This window comes from Ambystoma mexicanum, chromosome 13 (genome assembly GCF_040938575.1).
Source record: "Ambystoma mexicanum isolate Mex_15411 chromosome 13, UKY_AmexF1_1, whole genome shotgun sequence".
Taxonomy (NCBI): domain Eukaryota; kingdom Metazoa; phylum Chordata; class Amphibia; order Caudata; family Ambystomatidae; genus Ambystoma; species Ambystoma mexicanum.
In genome coordinates this window covers 838127003-838148464 of record NC_090938.1, presented here as the reverse complement: position 1 = coordinate 838148464, position 21462 = coordinate 838127003, and the positions used below count along the sequence as shown (strand labels likewise).

At 47.7% G+C, this 21462-nt stretch overlaps 1 protein-coding gene across 4 annotated transcripts in view; it reads right to left on the bottom strand.

Annotated features, from left to right (window-relative positions):
- The window catches only part of ABCF1 (ATP binding cassette subfamily F member 1), a 1170658-nt gene that overhangs the window by 902944 nt on the left and 246252 nt on the right, over positions 1-21462 (bottom strand). For all 4 annotated transcript variants that reach the window (XM_069635350.1, XM_069635348.1, XM_069635351.1 and 1 more), the window contains exon 8: positions 17282-17335. In XM_069635350.1, the coding sequence (XP_069491451.1) occupies positions 17282-17335 (54 nt within the window). The remainder of the gene's footprint in view (positions 1-17281; positions 17336-21462) is intronic.

The window sequence follows — 21462 nt, the reverse complement described above, 5'->3', positions numbered from 1 at the left end:
GCGGGTGCTACCTCTCTCTGCCTACCAAGCTTGTTACTGTCATCCTTGACCTAGCCTCACCCATCTGTGCTTACCATACGCCTGAATAAACAATGTACCTTCAATGCCTTGTATCCCATTTCATACCTGCATACACTATTTTTTATTGCCTTGTATCCTTTTCTTTTTTTAAAAAAAAAAGTTTATTGGTTTGTACAAACCTTTAAAAACAGAAGAACAAAAAGAAAAGCACCCATATCTCTCGTCAAATTCCAAGTCTTTCTTCATCAGGAAATATTGATACTGTCAAGTCGGAGCCTAAACTCTACTTACAATTTTAAGTCGGCTCAGGGTCTGAAAGGTCTTTCCTTACTAGGCGATCTATTAGTTCCTTGAGGAAGGTTATAAGACCAAACATAAGTTTCCAATCCCTCCCCTCAAACCCGAGTTTCCACCAGTCGTCAGCACAGTATGTTTGATGTTCACAGATAATTGAGCCAAGTGATTGAGTATGTAAGCTCTGTAATTTTGGGCAGAATAAAGTCAAATGGTTAATTGTTTCTACACATTGATCCCAGAAGCGACAAGTCAAAAGTTCATTTGCGTTTTGGATCCAAGTTCCAGTACGTTATTTGGTGGCAAAGAGATTGAGTCTAAACTGTGTGAATAGCAATCTCGAGTTTTGATCGGGAGATTGAAGTAGAGTTGCAATTCACCGTAGGCTCTTACTTTGGGTGGAACATCCCCATTAGACCAGATTTTAGTCTTTGTTCGCATGTTTCTTGCCAGTCCATTCTCCATAGCTTTTTTTTGCTAGCTCAGAATTGTCTAATAAAGTAGACACGAGAAAATCATTCTCCTTCAGAACTTCCAGGCATTGTTTGCCCCACATGGAGAAGACCGTATACTCCTTGTCTTTGTCACGATTCTGAAGAATTTTGAACTGTGGCGCAGGGGTTGTTAATATGGTCTTTCTGAATAGATTTAATAGATTCCAACACACTGGCGTGAATTGATATGAGGCCCAATTCGTACCTTATACACACCGTTGGGCATCCTTTGGGTAGATATAGGGCTCTAACCAAGAAAATATTCTCCAGAGTGCTCCACAGATCATTTGAACATCCAAACAGTTTCAGCTCCATAGATTAAAGCCGGAACTGCTTTTTGGATGTAGAAGACGACCATTGGTTTTAGGGAGAATTTCCCACCTTTTTTGTTAATGACTGCCACTTGGCAAACTAGTTGTCGACATTTCATTTAAGTTGATTCTACCCAAGGTGCGTGTTAGACAGAAACCTGTGCATTGCTTTGCGTGCCGTCACCTCTCGACAGATCACATATTGAGGGGATCTGAAACAGCATGTTTTGGACCCTCTCGTTGGAGGGGAAGACAAGGCCGTCCTTTGTTTGAATTAGAGCCCCTAGGAATTGTTTGACTTGGCTGGGGTCTAAGCTGGACTTCTTTTCGTTGATGGAGAAGCCCAACTGGAATAAAAGGTCTACCGTCTTTTGGGTATTGGAGAAGCATGTTTCGTAAGAATCCCCTGTTTTGAGCCAGTCGTCGAGGTAAGGGTAAACTGGGATGGACAACCTGCGCAGGTGGGCCGCTGCCACTGCCAGTACTTTCGTGAATACCCTTGGTGCTGATGCTATGCCGAAGGGTAGCACTCTGAACTGGTAGTGTTTGCCCTCTATCATGAACCTGAGGTATCTTCTGTGCGCTGGCAACATTAAAATATGAAAGTATGCATCTTTCATGTCCAATGTTGTCATGTAATCTCCCTGATTTAGCAGTGGGATCACTTCCTGTAAGGTCACCATACGAAACTTCTGAGGTTTGATAAACTTGTTCGCTGGGCGCAGATCTAATACAGGGCGCATGGCTAGATCCTTTTTGGGTACAAGGAAGTACACTGAATAAATACCTTCCGTTACCTGAGATAGAGGCACGACCTCTATGGCTCCTTTTTCCAGCAGCTGTTGTACTTCTTGGAGAAGGATAGCAAGGTGTTCCGGTGTCATGCGTCGTCCCCTCGGGGGTCTGTATGTTGGGGAACTGTTGAATTCGATGCAGTATCCGTGGGCTACGGTGGAAAGTACCCAGCGGTCTGACGTTATTCCCTCCCATGCTGGAAGAAAGGATGTTATCCGGCCCCCGACCGGTGTTGCATGGGAGGGGACGCGAATCTTCGCGTCACTTGGTGTTGTTGGGGGCTTGGGAGCCTCTAGGGGCGGACCCCCGACCTCTCCCTTTGCCCCTGCGCAGGCCTCTTTGGCTGTACTGCCCACTATTGGCCTGGTAACTGGTGGCAGGGTACTGTTGCTGCTGACTCTGCTGTTGGCGTTGGCCACGAAAAAAGCGTTTGTTGCCATAGCCGCGTCTGGTAGTGGGCTTAGAGATCTGGTCAAGAGTTTTGATAGTATCGAACTCTTTTTTAGCCATTTCCATGGCCTCATCCACAGCTTTCCCAAATCGGTTAGAGTCTTCAACAGGTTTATTTATTAAAGACGCCTGTGTTTCCAGTTTGAACCCTGAGTTGCGCAGCCATACATAGCGTTTTAGGAGTATTCCCTGAACCAGGGAACGTCCCGCTGTCTCAGCAGCATCCAGAGAGTTCTTTACAATACTCTGGTTGACCTGGGTTCCTTCGCCAATAGTAGATAGCAGGCGTGTACGTAGTGGTTCCGGCGCTTCTTCGGCGTCCTTGCGCAGTTTGGCCCACTGCGCGTCCGCGTAGCTAGCTAGCAAAGAATTGTTGTTCGCAATTCTTGCCGAAAAGGCAGCCGAGGATGTGACTCTTTTAGCAAGGGCATATAACCTCTTGCCCTCCTTGTCAGGTAGTGCCTCACTGGTGGACAGCGGCACCCCTGCCCTCTTCCTTGTATTCGTTACTACAAGGGAATCCGGAATGGAATGTCCCCTGATGCACAGCGGGTCTGAGGGTGAAGGAGTGAAAAGTTTTTCAATCCTTGGATTAACTCCTCTGATTAGTGCGGGTGTGGATAGCGAAGGGATGATTCTTCTCTTCACTGAAGCGAGGAGGGGAATGGTCTGGCTGACTGGGGGTTTCTCCTTAATTACTCTTTCTACAAAGTCTATTTCCAGAGAGATCTCCCCAGTGTCCAGTTCGAAATGTGCTGCTGCTCTGCGCAACAGGGCATTGAATGTGGGCTGATCGTCAATGGGAGACATGTTTCTAACTGGTGAATTGTCAGGAGGATTTAGGTTCAGGACATCAGTGTCCGAATATACTGATGGGGTTTGCCAGGGATGAGAAGGTCCTTCTTCTGCATTTCTCCGAAGCCTTCTCCTACCATGTCTGGGCTGTCTTCCAGACCTTCCTCTTGGTTCTGTCCCTCTTCATTGTCCACAAAATCATCCTCCTCTTCTAAGTATTTCTCACCCGTGAGGTCATACACATTATGGAAGTCTAAGGCTGTGTCCTGCCTTGGGTATCTGGCCCTGGGGTCCTCCTGAGGCCCTTCTCTTGTTCTCTTGGGAGTGGGAGGGTTCTGGGTGTCCATAAACCTCTCCATTCTCTCCATGCAGAGATGGAGCCTTTCCATGGTTTCATGGGGTACCCCTGAGCGGTCTAGCGGGGGAAAAGTAGTGTTATCTTGCTGAAAACGGCTCGACCTCTCCCACAACGTCGAGGAAAGTGTCCCGTCGCCCTCCGAAAAGACTTCCGGTGTGCTGGGGGTCCCCCCGACTGAAGGGGGTAGTCCCTGTTTTTCTGCGGGCTTTTTCGGCGTGTCTTTCGACCTTTGCGTAGCGCTCGACGTGTCCTTCGGAGTACGCTTCTGGGCGTCGGCTACAACGATCCTCGCCAAGCTCTCTGACTCGTTTGTCAGCGGAGGGCTGTGGTTTCGACGTTACGGGTGTCGAACGTTCTACGGCGGCGTGCGCTCTCTGCTGGTGCGCGCCGGCCGATGGTTTGGGGGCGGCGCCCTTATTTGCCGAAAGCCCAGTCGCTGGTCGCGGTTGCGAGAGGGGCTTCGAACCCGAACGGTCCGAGGAGGCCGCCGGTGTAACCTGCGTCTCCTTGGGCACTGATGCTTTCTTCGTCTTTGACGAAGAAGAGCTATGGGTTGTGTGTTTTTGTGTTGTATCGTGTGCGTCAGTGTCGCCGGGGTGTTCATCCCCATAAGCAGGGCGTGAGCCGAGCCCGTCGGGGCAGGGGACAGACGACAAAGAGCGCGAGCGCTCCTTAGAGGGGTGTACGACTTCCGTAGCGGAGGTCGTGTTATCACGTTCCTCGTCACTGTCGGTGGTCGCAGCGGCGGGTGAAGACCCGGCCTTCGACATAGCGTAGGCCGCCCACCTCTTGACCCTACGGTCTTTTAGAGTCTTTGGCTTTAGAAGCCGACAAGCCGAGCAACCCTCCTCTTTATGATCGAGGGGCAAGCAGCGGTTACACTGTGAATGCTTGTCCTTCCAAGTAAACTTGCCCTTACAAAGTGGGCAAAACCTAAAGGGTGTCCTCTCCATGGCTGAGGCAATAAACTGTGATAACTACCCCAAGGGAAAGGAAGGGGGAAAAGGAAAGGCATTCTCAGAAAAAGAATCAGAGATGTCTCACGACCCCACTCTCCCTACTGTATTTGGCCTGCGAGGCCAGGCCACGTGTTCGGCAACGCCGAAGGATCTCCTCCGCTCGTCCCCTCCGTCGAAGATCTTGCTCGGCGGAGACAGCTTCACAACTGCGTCGAGGGAGGGATCGATATATTAATCTTTAACAGGAAAAAACGACCAAAGGTCGAGGAGATGGAATCTGCAATGTCTCTCGAGGAGCTCCGCGTAAAGGCGACCAGTAGCTGGGCGGAAAAAAACAATCTGAGGGACCTTGACGCGTGAGGGATTGTGGGTACAACACACGTCACTGTAGGGATAGTATTTCAGACACGCCTTGTCGACGTCCCTTTTCGACTACGAAAAACAAAATGCAATACTTCGCAGTGACCACTGGATGTCGGACCTATGCACAGCATGTGATTCTAAGCAGATTAACAAGCATCAGAAAATTATTTATTTAAAATCACATCTAGAAAAACACACAGGCACTAATAGTAAGCAATTCAAAAACACAGTCACTAAAAGATATACATTCCCTTAAAAGAATATTAGACAAGTCTTAAGTAAAGCCCCACTTATTTTCAGACAGCGGTGAGCGCTTAACGTAGATGGCACTCTAATAATTCGTTTTTTTTTTTTTTAAAAAGGGAGAGAAAAGCAGAGAACAAATTGAAACAGATCCCAACACTTTTACAAGAACAGAACAAGAGGGGAAGGCAAAGTAAAACCGTGAATTCAGAGTCAGTAGGCCGGATCCGCTTTAAGAGGATCGAAACGAAATGTGTCCAAAGTCACACGGTTGCAGTGCACAAAAGTCTTGCAATGGTTCAAAAAGGAGTTGGATCAAAGAAAGGGACCAGTTAGAGGGTCAAGGCGGCCAGCCCAGTCCAGAAGGTTTAGGAGTTATTATTACCTTGTTGCAATCTTTAGAAAGAGAGGCCTAGCGGACACGGTACCTTAAAGTGGTGAGAACGCTCCAGCGGGGGCAGTTGTTCCTGGCAGCGGATGCAAGTCGGTGCTTCGTCCGGGGGAAGAGAGGATCTCGTCGTGGAGGAAGACAGGAGTCCGCCGCACTGCCAGGGAAGAAACCAGCCGCGGAGTTTCTCAGGTACAAGGAGCGGTCCGTTGATTCTCGGTTCAGTGGCGAGTGGCTATCCGGCTGCCGGGGTGCTTGGCACGGGCAGTTCGACCACAAACCGGGCTGGGGTGCGAAGAAAGAAAGGTAAACTGGTTATGCCCACCAGTCAGGGGAAGAAGCCTCTCCAGCCGGGAGATCTTCTCCGTCGTCGGGAAGTGGTGAGTCGGTTCTGCAGGGCTCCACCGGTGGTGTCGTCATGGTAGGTCGGCTCAGCTTCTCCCTCGTCGGATTCTCAGGTCCTGTGGCGACTTCTGAAGTTCCAGTCCCCAAAGCCCTGCTTTTATGCAGCATACCCCCATTCACTCAGCCTAGCTGTCAATCAAACATGCTAAGTGGTTGGGCAAATCACACAAGAGTGCGACTTGAGTTACCAAGGTAACTCAGTCCAGGGTGCCTAAACCCCCTCCCACACTCCCTGTGGTACCCAGACAGAGTGGCACCACTTTTGGAGGCTTCTGTGGAGAGCCTGCCAAAAAGTGGAACAAAGGGCTCGACTTGGGTTGGAGTGACAGAAGAGAACAAACGCCATTTTAGAATCGAGTCTTGGCAAAAAATACCAACCGGAGAATTAATATAAATTAAATAAACCGGCGGTATGTTCGAGGCTATGAGAATTAAATAATTAAAGTTGGTAGCCTCGAACAATGGGAAAATCCCATAGGGAAATATTCTGCCACCAGCCAAAACTCGATCAGGGGGGACAGAGATGTGCCCCCTCGACTAACAGACCCCGGGGCAATCGAATTGCCCCGACCAGTATGTCCATAATATGATGGTTTGTACTGGTTTCTGTTAATAATTTGGGACTAGTAAAGCCAATGGTGACTTTACATGCCCTGGGAGACAGTAGTCAGTCCCAGGGTATGGAGCCTATGGTGGGGTGTCACTATGACACCCCTGTGTTACTGCACGGAGGTTGCGGTGTAACAAACACAGGAAAAACACATGAGACCCTATGGAGTAAAGAACCCCATAGCCCATAAAACACATTAACAGTCAAAGGAATACCATAAATCATGTCCAAGAGTGGGAGAAAAAGTCTCACTCTTGGCAGGAGGAAAAAACAAAACTCCAGAAATCCAGCAAAGCTGCTGGGGGAGTCACTAGGTTAGGAAATTCAGCCTAAAGAGAGAATTCTCCCCAACAGTGCGTCGTTTATGTTGGAGCTTATCCGCATACCTAGATATTTGATATTCAAAGTGCTTTTTAGACTTGTTTTTTCGAGGTACCAGACATTTTTTTTGTCCAGACTTTTGTGTTTTCAGGTTTTGCTGAGTCAAAATTTCACACTTCTGTTTATTAATATGCAGGCCATTGTTTGCCACGTATGATTCAAGGACATCGAGCTTGTGTTGTAGCCCAATGGGCGTCATATCTAGAAGAATTAGATAAGCCAACTAACATGCGATCCATGAATCTTAGGAGGAAAGGTAGCAGCTTCATCAAGGGTTTCACCAATGTCAGATATGAAGAGATTCAAAATCATGGCTGCCAACGGGCAACCTTGTTTCACACCTTTTAAAGGGTTTATTGTAGCAGACAGAGTCCCACTGCGATCCAGTCTGATTTTCATATTTGTGTTAAGAGTGGAGATTCCTGATGGCCTCAAGCAATCTAGTTTTCTCCACAGGATCCCACGAGCCACACTGTCGAAGGCGGGAGAGAAAAATCTATGGCTGCTACATATATTTTAGTGTTGGTTCTGATGGCTTCCATTTTCAGAAGATTCATAAGTAGTGTGTTAAGACCGCAGCAGACACCTTTCACAAAACCGGCTTGTCTGGGGTCTACATGATTACTTTCAGTTGACCGTTTAGACAGCATTTGTTGTAGTTGACTAGCATAGATCTTATCCAGAACGTCAAGGAGAGCAATGGGCCTATAATCTTTCGGATTGGCCCGATTGCCTTTTTTAAAGATGGGGACGAAGATTGCGCTTTTCCATGATGTAGGTGTAGCGTGTTTTGTTATAATTCTGTCAGAAATGTATGTACAGAAATCTGCCCATGTCTCCGGGTTGCGCTTGATGGTGAAGTTGGTAAGTCCATCAGGCCCCAGGGCTCCTGATGCACAAGTTTTATTTAATGGGCTCAAGATGTCACCTCGATTGAATTTCAAGTCCGAAAGTTCTCGTTCAGGATCTCTCCAGTCATTAGAGCTCTCGTTCTTACTGAACATTTCGGTGTAGTATTTCACCCAAGTCACTTCGGGAATTACTGAAGCCTGAAGGGAGTCTTGTAATGCAGATGTGTTTTTAATAAGACTCCAGAACTCTGAGGAATTTTTGTTCTTTAGCTTGGCCAACATTTCCTCCGAATCGTTCTGTAATAGAACTGATTTGTGCGCCTTACTCCAGTTTCTATATTTCTGCTTAACATGTTTTTGTGCGAGATAGAATGTAGTAGTCTCTCTTGATATATTTCTCATCACGCATCGCATCAGACGTTTCCGCTGTTGGACTTGAAGATCGTGTTTATGGATGAACTTTGGCTGTTTGAGGCCCTGTTTATGTTCTGAGAACTGAGTTAACAGATGTTGTAATTCAGTCGCGCCTATTTCAAGATTAAGGCTAGTGACGATATTTTTAGTGTCCGTATCCTTGAGTTCGAGTCTTATTCGGCCAGAGAGAAAGGAAACAGGATGGTTACATTGGGTTACAGGGCTTGGAGAGATGAAAGTCAGCTTCAACATGTCATGGTCACTATGGTCCATTCTTATGACCTCTAAGCAAATTGATTTTGTTTGCACAGATTCTGAGACGGAGATATAGTAAAGGATTGAGCATTGGTCATGTCGTCTCCATGTTGGGTTCGCTGGAATATCACTTTCCAGGTTGCCGTTTAGTAGTGCCATCTTACGGGAGTCCATTTCGGAACACCATTGGGTAGCAAGTTGCTCTTTAGCGTTCCATCCTTGGTTATTTACGGTTTTATAATTGCCATAACTCACACAGTCTATGTTTAGGTCACCAAAGATTGTTTTCGCAGAACTGCAATCCTCAAGCAGTGTGTCTACTAAGGGCGTACCGAACTTCGGCTTAGAGTAAGTATTCTGCCAAATTCCGGCTGAAAAAAAGCTATTCGGCTCAAGCCGAATATTTTGACATTCTCATTTGAATACAATACAACATGAAACTCAGTTTGCAAAACTGAGTAGAATTAGGCCAGACAAATTGCTATCACACAGCTGAAAAATATCTTACATTGTAATCTGCTCGAGGACATGTTTTGTTACAGATTCTTAGACATAAAAGGTGCTCATCTTTTATACTTAGCCTGCAACAATACAGGAACATCTTTTCTTTTGGCGAATGTTTATATGCAATGTGCACTTTTTTCAGTTGGTAAAGACAAACTGAAAGAAACATGCATAGATTCTTTCAGTTCCTGTCATGTCAATTCCCATTGCGTACGTCACAGTCTCCCCCCCCCCCCACCCTTTATTTTTTTACAGGACTTGAGTCCTGAGTTTAACATTATCTGATTATTTTGTCAGGAAAGATAAGTTGTATATGTTTGTGTATTGGCGAGAAGGAGTGGCTAGGATAAGTGAAAAGTGAGCAGCATTTGTTTGGGAGATGGAGTTCACGCATTTCAGATTTTCTCTTGACTTGTGTCCTGCATGCGCCGACATGAACCATTTTATACACTTCTATGTGAGCTGCAAAGTAGTTTCGAAACTAGACCACAGCGACTTTGCAACCGGATAGAGAATGCAATGCATCTGATTCACAAAGGCAGTCATTTTGCATTCGTGAAGCCTCCTACTTTAACTGGCACTGAAGATGCAGAAATCTTCTGTAGATTTGGTCCCTTTATTTTGGTTAAATCTGCTTTTTTTCTGGCTTTTATACTTTAAATAAAGATGCTACATTAATTAAAATGAAGAGAAATAAAACTATAGAATGCATTTAAATTGGTGCTTTATTTGTTTTTGAATGTCTGTTTTTTGAAGTTTGGAACAGGATGTATTAAATAAAGCAACTATTCGGCTTCATAATCAGCTTCACTATTCGGTATTCAGCCGAATACTAAATATGCTATTCGGTACAGCCCAAGTGTCTTCTATTGTGGTGACCTGGTCAATAAAAGCCAAGGTTCCTGAAGCTGCTTGATTCCAATATAAGTTAATGACATTCAAGCTCTCAGATTGACTTAGTCGTGATGTAACTACCTTGGCAGTCTGTATGTAAGGTGAAATGTTTTCGAAAGTATTCTGGACACCAGAAGATTTCTTTACAGCGATCAGTAGCCCAGCCATAGGGTTTCCTTTACGATGTTTAAAAGCTGGGTTTAGGGCTAGTTCAAAGTCTTGAAAGATTGGACATTCCATTAACCAGATTTCTTGTAAGCAAACCAGGTCAAGTTCGAACAACCATGGTGTGTGAAACAAGTGCATAAACCCTCTTGTGTTCTAGGATCCAAGGGTCGAGGCCAGGGAATGGGTAGAATCCCAGCATTATTTTTATGGCCTTTTGTTTAAGGCTGACGCTATCCAGTCCCACTTTTTGTTATCTGTTAATTCAGAAGAAAATTCTGTGTTACGTGGGGCGGCTGAAACTCCACCAATAGTTATTTTTATTTGTTCACCAGCTATGGGTTTTGCGGATACTTCATCTTTTTTTGTAATCGTGCTCCTTGATGTTAACAGGGATTCGGTTACAGTTTGTGGAAGTTTTTCTTCATTTTGTATATTACTGTCAGGAGTCCTTTGTGAAAGCTTGGGTTTATCTATGTTTGTGAAAGGACTGTCACTTACGTCAGCATATGGGATCTTATAGATATCAAAACCCAGAGACAGCAAGACTGGTCCAACTTCCACCAGAATGTCTCTGATTATTTTAGACTCTAAATGCAGGATCACCTTGTCTTTTCTGTTTTCATCGAAAAATTCCACGATTTTCAGGTCCTCTGAAACAATGGCCCTCAAGCTTGGAACGAGATGGAACAGCTTTGTCACATTCTGGCGATTCGGAATTAAGTCGTCAGAGTTTTCAACTCATTCCAGGATAAATTTATGGTACGAGGATTATTTTTAGCACTGTTTGTAAGGGTAGAACTTCGTCTTTGTGTTCCATCTTTACCCACTGGATTGGGGGCCGAAGGACATCCCTTAACCGGCATATGTGACCTTGGCTGGTATTTTTGGGGCTCCATGAAAGTACATTGAGAGATGGTCTGATTATTCAGTGTTCTCCCTCGAGGGCTTACAAAGGCGTCAAACACCGCCAGTTTGGCCCTTTTTTCTTCCATAGTCGGGAATGGAGAACTGTCACTTTTTACATTTATGGCCAGACATACCGGATGCACCAAAGTGCAGATTCTGGGACATTTTTTTTAATAAACATATTTTATTGGTGATTTAAACACATTCATACAACATATCAACAGTTTCCCCCCCCCCCCCCTCCCCGGGTTGATTCCTTGGTCTGTTCATGTTTGTCACTCCATGCATCACCTCCAGTAGTATGTCGCCTGTAATGTTCAAGATAGGACCCCAGTGCTCCCGCCATTGCCCACCAATAGTTCTAAAATTTCACGTTCTTCCCACTTTCCCCAGATCTTTGTAGCTTTTGCAGGGCACCCCCGTGCCGTGTATATTCTGTGCTCTTTTGTCGCGCAGATGTCCATTTCGTTGACCCATTGGTCGACTGTTGGACATTCCGGTGCACCCCATTTCTGTGCTATGTCCCGCTTTATCAGGCCCATTGCTGTGGAGAGAAAAATACCCTCCCATTTGTTCGAGGCGTTTTCATCCGGAGCGCCCAGTAGCATTATTGCGGGTTCTAGTGTTATTGTGCGGCCCAGCGTTCTTGTAAGTACTTGTGAGCATTGTGTCCAGAAGTCTCTGATCTTGGGGCAGTCCCAGAGGAGATAAAAAAAGGTGCCCTCCTCCCCCCGGAATCTCATGGCAATTGGGGTCTGCTGCCCTTCCCCAACCAAAAAAGGCCACGCGGGGGTAGTATACCCTGTGAAGTATTTTGATCTGTACCAGTCTTATTCTGGAGTCTATTGCGATTTCGCGAGGGTGCACGAGAACCTGAATCCAGTCCTCCGAGTCAATATCCCGCTCCCATCTAGTTTTGAGGCTGGCCAGTTCCGGAGTAGCAAATGCTTTGATGGCCTTATACAGTATAGTTGTTACCTTGGTGGGGATATGTTGTGGCAGTAGGTTACGTTCCAGGGGTGTATAATCTGGTGCGTCTGCAAGTTCTTGCCTGTAACCCCTGAGAGCGTGTTAGTTGTGTATAGTGATATTGTTCTGCTGCCGGGATTCCAAATTTCTGTTGGAGTGTTTCAAACAGAAGGATGGCGCCATCCGCGATAACATCTCCCACTGTTGTTATCCCGGCCCTCACCCATTGGGTCCATGTAGTCAATTTCTTAACCTCCGTCAGCATATGATTGCCCCATAGTGGTTGTGCCGTGGTGATCCTGTTCTCCCAGCCTATGTGTCTATGGGCCTGCCTCCAGACAATCGCGATATGGGATGAAGTAGTTTGTGTGGGGGGTCTGGGTAGGCTTTGGTATAGTGTTCGGATTGGTGGGGTGCCCTGGGTAATAGGTAATTCCGCTCTGATGTGTGGGAGTTCTGGGTCCCCATGGAGGAGGTCATTAACTATATTTAATTGACTGGCCCAGTAGTAGGATCCGAGATGTGGGACTCCTATGCCCCCCTCCCAAACAGAGCGCTGCAGCGTGGCTAGTGCTATTCGGGGCTGCCCCCCTTCCATATTAGTTTCCTTAAGAGGCCCTCTCCCCGGGTGAACTCAGAATTTGGTATGGCTAGCGGGGCGTTCTGCAGGACAGAGGAAACGTGGAAGTGCCATCATCTTGATTAGGGCCGCTCTCCCCATGAGTGTTAGTGGCAGGAGCCTCCAGTGCTGTACGTCACCATCGAAGCGGTCGATCAGCGGGTGTAGATTATGCAACACGTACTTTGATAGTGTCCCAGTGACCCATATGCCAGGTAACGAAAACCTTCCCTCTCCACTCGACATGGGGTGTCCCGGGGAATTGCCAGATCATCGCCTTTAACCGGGAAAAGGACTGATTTCCCCCAGTTTACCCTGAGGCCACTGAAATTCCCGAAGGTCATCAGCATTCGGGCTAAGATGGGGCATGCATGGTCCGGGTTGCTCAAATGCAACAGTAGGTCGTCTGCATAAAGGGAGAGTTTATCCTCCCGTCCGTTTGGCCATTGGAATCCGGACCATGCAGTTACTTGTCGGAGCCATCGGGCTAGTGGCTCGATTGCCAGGGCGAAGAGAAGGGGGAGGGACAGTGGGCAGCCCTGTCGAGTGCCTCGGCCCAGTGGGAAGGTTCTAGAGGTCCAACCGTTTACTCTAACTGCGGCCAAGGGGGCCTCGTATAGAAGTTGAACCCCGCTGAGAAAGGTTTCGCCTATGCCCATACGCTGCATTATTGTCCAGAGACTTGCCCATACCACCAAATCGAACGCTTTCTCAAAATCAATTGCAAGCAACGCGAGTGGTGTATTAAGGTTTGGGGCCCTTTCCAGGAGCAGGTGTAAACGTAGGTTCATTCTGGTCTCAGGAGCCTTAAGCAGTAGAGGTCTCCTTGAGGTTCTGTTCACCGATGAGTTGTTCGGGGTGTCACCTCGTTTATCTTGCCTCCTTAGTACCTTGAAATACATACGAACGACGTATCAAGGAGGGCCAACTCGCCTACTCAATTCTGCCCTCGCAAAGATGGTTCCATTCAGTATTCCACAAGGTTCTCGATTATCTCCTCCCCAGGCGGCTGCACCGCAGGTGTGTGATAGGCTGCCTCGCCAGGTTGCCAGGTGCCGTGGGATGTCGGTTGTCGGGCGGGGAGGAAGGAGGGTCACAGGCCCTTCACGTCTGTTCCAGCCATTCTGGTTTGGTCCTCTTGACTGGCGATGCTTTCCGCGGTGTCCCGGAGCAGATCTCTCGGGCTCCGCCCGCCCAAGAGCCGAATGGCGCTTTGAGGCACCGCTGCCCGGGAGTGGCGTTACGTGGGTCGATTCCACCGTCGCGTGCCGGGGGTGGGGGAACATCGCACAGTCTGCTCGCCCTCGGCCACAGCAACAGGATATGGTCCACTGCTGTGCAAAGTCTGTGGTTTGAATAACGCCCAGTTGTTCCGAGGGTATTTAGTACCGCATCTGCTCCGACAGTTGAGATTCACAGCTGCCCCCGTTTGTCTTCGCTCTACTTCATCGCGACTTGGAGGCGGCCATCTTGGTTGGGCCCGCGCGATACGTTCACAGTTTCAAATGCCGATATCTTGCGTTTTCCGGCGTGGATCCGGCCCCTTTCACGGCTAGGTGCTACTATCGTGTTCCGCTGCTCGGATTTATTGGTTTTTTTAGCAATTTCACCTTTTCATAACGCAGGATATTACAGGATTTTTCAGGCGGCTGCGGGAGCGCCGACGAGTCACGTCCTCATCGGTCGCTGGCCACGCCCCAGATTCTGGGACATTTCATTGTGTCTGGTGCGCATGAAGCCTCAACAGCGGTCGTCTTTACAGAGTCACCGGCGGCCAGCTTTAAAGAATCATCGGCAGGTAATTCTGTGTTTAGCTCCTCCCAGGTGGTTCCTTCGTATGTTACAGCTGTGTCCTTCTCTTGGTAGGTGGACAGATTAATCAGGTCAATTGAGTCTTCAGGAGGCACCAACCAGGTCAATCTGTTCTGCATTTTGAGTAACTTTTACATCGGCCAGGTTTGTTTTGAAGGTGGATTTATCTTTTGGCAAGTTTTATTGTTGACCGTTACATTAACAGTTTTTATGTTGCGTACGAATTTTCTAGAGCTATTTCCAAGCCTCATCTTTAACACTGTTTGGTTTTTAGTTTTGTCAGCAGGCCACTTCCAGAAGGGTTCGGTAAAACCTTTTTGTCGACACTAGGACCGCCCTTGAAGTTATCAAAAAGATCAGGAAGCTGGTTTTCGCTGGTGTCGACAGTGCGTAAAACATTATTGCTGCTCAGGTTTGTGGTTGAACTAGGAACCTGCAAGATTGAGGATGAGGCCATTTGTGGATTCAAGTGAGCTGGGTTACTAGTTAAAAAGTGGTTAACTAGTACCTCATTAAATGAGGATGGGGCATGGGTTGTTTGCTCAATATCAATCCACGGGTGAGTTGGTGAGGATGAGATGTCGTGGGAAAGCTTACCTGAACTACCTAGTTGAGGGTTCTTGCCTTTTCCGTCATCGCGGTGCAAGTCCTTTTCAGGTGCCACTGGTAGGCTTTTGGATACAGGTTCCGACAAGAGTATCGAACTTGTGCTAGCCGGAATCTTCTTCAGCAAGCTTTTAGGAGTGACAGGGAGTTGGTAGCACTTTTCTGACGTTCCAGAAGAGCCTTTCAAGCATTTAGAGACGTCGAGGCATACCTCTTTTCCAAGTGTCGCAGAAGAGGTGTTCAGAGCAGAGACCAATATAGATCAAGAGTTATAGACTGTAAAGATTTGTCAGCTGTTTAGGATCAGTAGCCATGGCTTTGTTTTTGACTTTGGTAGAGTCGTGCACCACATTGCTTGCTGAGTGGTCAACAGGGTGTAAGGGGGTGCTTCATTAGCTAGCTCCACGCTCTTGTTCTTAAAGAGGCTCAAGGCTTCTTTTGCCACCTCTGCTAGTCATTTTTTTTCCGCAATGTTATTTTTCGTTTGATCTGTGATTATATTTAACATAGACTCCATTTTGTTGCTTAAGGTGCATAAGTCGTCTTTTCGATGGATGCTCCTGCTCTCGATGTCAGTAAGTTTAGTATTAAGGACCGCAGTTGGTGTTGAAAGGTCTTTAATGTTCTCATTAATGTGCTCATACAGTTTAGTAAATGGAGCAATTGTTATGGCTATGGAGGCCATGATTGTCGACTGAAGGTCTTATCAAGTTAGCATCATTGGAGTTCGACGTTTCCCCGTGTTGTTCCTCCAGGTCTCTGCCGCTGATAGCATTTAGGTTTCCTGATTTTTGGATAGGAGCGTTCCATCAGAGAAGAGTCGGTTGATTAACTGTCAGATGATGATGATGACAGTCTTGCAAGGGGTCGCAACTTATTCACTCCTGACTCCAGGTTTTTTCACTGCGAACATCTTTATATTGGCGCAGCCCGCCGCTCTTATGTAGGCTATCGCGGAATGGATTTGCGTTGAAAGGTGAGTGTCCATTTCTTTTTGACGATTTTGATCATCAGTTTCACAAACTTCAGTTTCGCATTTTTCAGTAGTCTGTCCTTGATGATCTGAGTTAAGTCGAGCAGTAGCTCGTTTACAACGTCCAACGAATTTCGTCTGTTTTCAGAGGCGGGCAGATTCTGCAGAGCACAGCTGGCTGTGAAGGCAAGGCTAACAGAATATCTGACTCAGCAAGGGCGTCTTGATTTTCTGTTATCTCAGAAAAAACGTTGTCATGAAAACTTTCAGATGCACTGCCCATAGGGTTTGCAGTGGCACTGTAATACAAGGATCGTCTCTGCAGAGCATTGTCCAGTGAGTGGGCCCGTTAAGGCATAGGCTGTTCACGATTCTGAGTCAATGCGCACTTTTGACCATAGGCATCACATAACAGTAGTTTGTAAGATTTCCAAGCCAGCACCCGCAGCTGGGGAACTACCAGAGAGTGAGGTGAAGGGCAGGAGCAGGCCTTGGTAAGGGGGGCGGGGCAAGGGGCTGACCGGAGCCAGGGTTCCAAGCTCCTCCCCACCTCCTCTATGGTTGACGGTTGTGAAACAGGGTCCAAATCTGCAGTGTCCAAATTTGCAGAATGTTGGGGGACTGTTTTATCACAAGTTAAGCCGCCTTCTCGTGAGGTCTCGTTCAGAGAGCAACGAGGCTCGGGAGATGCGGCAACCAGCAAAGGAGGTAACAGGCGGGTTGAAGCATTGTCAGATGCATCACATGCATAGCAGCTTATATGAACTTCTCGACTTACTTGATCTGCCGAGCAACGAAGTGGCTCCAAAGTCTGTAAATCCTCTGCAGATCAAAGCCGCTTTAATTGCGCTCTCGTCATGGAAAATGGCGTTGTTGGCAAGCCATTTCTTAGGGGGCCGCTCATGGTTGCACCAATATGCACCGTCTGGCACCGAGGAGGTAAAGGGAAGGCGATGATTGCATGGCTGCCTCGGACTCCCGAGACTCTGCACTGACTCCGCACCCGTTCTGCGGTGAGAGAGAGGTCTTGTAGGAGAGCACGCCCACAAAGACAGAAAGCAAAAGCAGACCAGGAGAGTCAGCACGCCAACTCCAGCAACTCCTCAGACTCTGCACTGAATCCGCCTTGGTGCCCCCGTGTTACCTCAGGGAAGCAGCTACAGCGTTCCGCATCTAGTATCTATTTCATTCCTGTATATGCAATGTATTTATCTGTGCAACTAAGCTGAGAACTTCCTTGTAACCCCTGCGCCCTGATGCCTTCGGGTCTGGAGCGCATTACAAATAATAAACAAAAGGGACAAAAACGTAGCATTACAAGACTTAGTGTAACATGGAATCACACACCACAATGGCTGTTGTGCCCTTCATTTCACTTCTATACCGGAGAGCACAACTCTGCTCCCTCCCCCATGTATTGCACCTACACAAGGAGACACTCACCTGCTTTCTTCTGCCCGATTCTTTCTTGGTCTTATCTTCCTCATCAGAAGTGATCTATCAAAAAGAAAAGAAAAGTATCTGAACCTCAGTCATCAGGTCAGACTGCTGAAGGGTTAAACATGGAACATCCTGGACTAAAACTTGATGCCACCCACACTCAAATATAATAACTTATTCTACGAGGGAAACCAGCTGTCAATACAATTTCATGCATTCGTTTGGCCACAATCATTTAGGAACTGTACTAAATGTCCAGTTTGTTCTTCCCTTATTGCCACAAAACAATACCAATGGAAAGTGTCTCAAACTCGGCGGGAGCGAGAAGGTAAAAGATCAAAGCAGCGCTACAGAGATAGCCATGCTAAAGTCGTCTTGGTCCCCACTCAAGGAATACAATAAGTTCTGTGCCGCTGCGCCACGGCATAAGGCAGACTTCAAGACCAGAGCAGTTTGAGTGTGGTGTGGTTCTTGCAATCAAGACAACAGACCATACATTATAGTTCAAAAGATTTTAGATTAAGGTTTTCAGGTGGTGTAGATCTTGGTTGCCACAGGGGTTTGCGCTCAGGCCCTTTATCAAGCGTTCTTGGGAAATCTTATGAAGATTTTCCAAATCCCTCTGGTGAAGGATGCGGTAACGTAAGGCGAAGCAGGCCTTCGAACAAAAGAAAGACCAAACTGCTCTATAGTGATTACTGCAACTTTGCAGTCAGGCTTGAGGAGAGGATCAGGGAACAATCCTGGTCCAACGTGTTGCTCACACTATAATAGAATATTTGATATGCTGTAGTCCATTTACTTAGTTTAACATATTCCTTTACAAGATACAATGGGTAAAAATCAGTGAGTATTTATTACATCTTTTCAAAATGCAGTATGCAGTGCAGAAGCCAATGCATTTCGGAGTGGTCTCCGTCTTCAGGACAAACAACTAATAAGATAGCCAGTAATTACATAATATTTACAACCAATAAAATGTATTGTGGTACAATGTCAACATGCATAGTCCAACCAAAGGAACTTTGTGTGTGTACAACATAGATCAATGCAACAAAAGAGAAAATAGGAAAAAGAAAATGAATAATTCTCATTAATATTTATATATCTTACAATGTGAACCAATGAGACACAGTAGATGCATTGTATTGTGCATAAGTCTGTATGGAGGCTTCTTTCTGCCGAGTTGGATGGATTCTGAAAGACGGTGGGAAGTTCTACGAATTGATGTACATGGGACTTGAAATGAATTTCGGTGAGAACCTAGGATGTGTTCGGAGGACAACCTTGTCCTTGTGTATAATGAAAAAGGGATCTTGTACAGACAAAGCCTGTGGCTCACCGACTCGTGTTATGGAGGCGATAGCTACCAGGAATGCCGTTTTATAGGCAAGATGCTTTAGGCTGGCCTTGTGCATAGGCTCAAAGGGAGGCCTTGTGAGCTTGGAGAGCTCTACACTGAGATCCCAACCCAGGGGAGGGTTGGACATTGGGGGTACAGCCTCTTCACCCCTTCCATCAATGCCTTCATGACAGGTATTTTCCACCAGGACACTTTGTTCTGTGAAGTGGTGTAAGCTGACAGGGCAACCAGATGGAACAAGTTACTTACCTGTAACTGTTCTCCAGCATGGGTCTGGCATGGATTCACATGTTCATGAATATTCCCCGTGGTCGGGCTGGGAATCCTCAGTAAAAGAAAAAACAATTCCAGTTTTGTTTCTAAACTGTCTTTCTCCTATAAACCAATCACTGAGCTCTGGGTCATACTGCCCCTAGCCTATGACTGCCCTCTACCCAAGCCCCTCCTCTGTCACCCATCTTCAGAATCGGTAGCACGTAAGTGGCAGTAAGACCAATAAAGGAGGGGCAGGCGGGAGGGTTCGCATGTGAATCCATGCCAGACCCATGCTGGAGAACAACAGTTACAGATAAGTAACTTGTTCCTTCTCCAGCATTGGGGTCTGGCATGGATTCACATGCCCATGAATAAAGAATACATAGCAGTACACACATGCACAACCACGGGAGGTGGCAAGGCTCAATGGAAGCACTTTCTTACCTCCTCACCAGGCTCACCTTCAAGCAAACAGGTTGCGCAGCACTGCTTGGCCGACTCTTGACTTGGAATCCCTGTCAAAGCAGTAGAATCTTGTGAAGGTGTGCGTCGGCCTCCACGTACCAGCCCTGCAGATATCCAGCAGGGGCACACCAGACAGGAACGTTGTTGTAGCAGCTATCGCACTGGTAGAATGGGCTCTCGGGCGGCCAGGCAGCGGTCGGTTTGCCAAACGGTGACAGTGAGTGATACAGCCAGAGACCCACCTGGAAACGGAAGCCTTGGACAGGGCCTTCCCATGGTTCACAAGACTAAAGATCACAAAATGCTGAGAAGTTTTCTGGAAACTCATTGTGCGGGCCACATAAAACTTCAGCGCTCTAGCCACATCCAGCCATTGCAAAGTCCTTTTGGAAAAAAAAACAAGTAACTCCAAGGGCGCGTTGAGGTGAAATTCTGACGGCACCTTTAGCATGAAGGGGGGCATCCGCAGCACCACCCTTGTCTCGTGAAAAGTCAAGTAAGGCCACGTGCATGACAGGGCCTGGATCTCACCTACTCGTCGTGCAGAGGTGATGGCCAAGAGGAAAGCTCTGTCTTCCACGACAAACTTAAGCAGAGCTGAATGCACAGGTTCGAATTGAGCCCCCATGAGCCTAGTCAGCGGCACATTGAGATCATGCACCGGGGCCGGAGCCTTCAATGGCGGGAACGATCGGAACAGTCCCTTGATGAACTCCATGACCAGACGGTGCAACCACTGAAGAACGTCCCAGAGATCTGGTGTAGCAGGAGATCGCTGCCAGATGAATCTTGATGGAGGAGTGAGCCAGCCCTGATTTAGCCAATGACAGTAGATATGGCAATACCTGAGGGGCCGTTACCCTCAGAGGGTTAATCCTCGGTGCACAGCACCAAACAGTAAAGCGCTTCCATTTCTGTCCGTAGCATTTCAAGGTAGATTACGCCCTGGCCTTGGCGAGAATCTCTTTGCAGACCGCTGGAAGATCGTAGCCACCTAATTTCTAAGGCTGCAGGAGCCAGCCATTCAGGTTCAGAGAACCCGGGTCGTGGTGCAGAATTTAACCTCCTTCCCTGGCGAGAAGATCCGCGACCACTGGCAGCTTGACTGAAGGGGACGCTGACATCCTGAGAAGGTCCGGGTACCAGATCTGCCTTGGTCACGCTAGTGCAACGAGGCTCATCCTGCACCGGTACCATCTGGGTCGATTGATGACTCGAAGAAGTAACAGCAACGGAGGGAACGCATACAGAAACAGGCCTTCTCCCAAGGGAATGAGAATGCGTCCCCCATGCTCCTCGGCTGGGGCAATCTGCTGGCGAACCTCCGGCACTTGGTCGCCGTCGCAAACAGATCGATCTGGGGACTGCCTGATTTGAGGAAAAGGTTGTCCACTTGGTCCTGTCAAAACTCCCACTCGTGGCAAGAACGCAGCTCCCTGCTGAGAGAGTCGGCAATGGTGTTCTTTACTCCTGCCAAGTGAAACAGAATGAGGAACTTCCCCTGAGCCACGGCCTAGTGCCATAAGTCCTGCACCTCTTTGGAGAGCGCAGGGGATCTGGTGCCCCCATGTTTATGGATGCAAAACATTATGTCCGTGAAGAACCTCACCACCTTGCCCTTGAGGGACAGCACAAATGACTTGAGAGCCCAAAACACTGCCCGTAGCTCCACGACGTTGATGTTAAATGTCTTCTCCAGCAGCCACAGGCCTCTGCTGTGAAGGCATCCGGTGTGGGCTCCCCATTCTACCAGGGAAGCGTCTGTTGTGAGCATCTCCTGGTACAGGGGGCTCTGGAAATCCCTGCCCCCAGCTATATTGGAGTGCATATCCCACCACATTATCGCCCGACAGAACTCGTCGATCGCAATCCTGTCCTGGAAGCATCCAGACACCTGGAACCAACAGGAGTTGAGGAACTCCTGTAGAGGGTGCATCTGCAACCTGCAGAGCCGGATCAGGAATATCCATGACGAAATGCAGAGTAGAGACTGGATTGTCCTCACTGTGGCAACTGAATGCCAACAGCCATTGCACCTTGCCTAGGATGGCAGATATCCTCTCCTCCGACGGTGACGCCAGGTAGGCAGGCCACCGTGTCG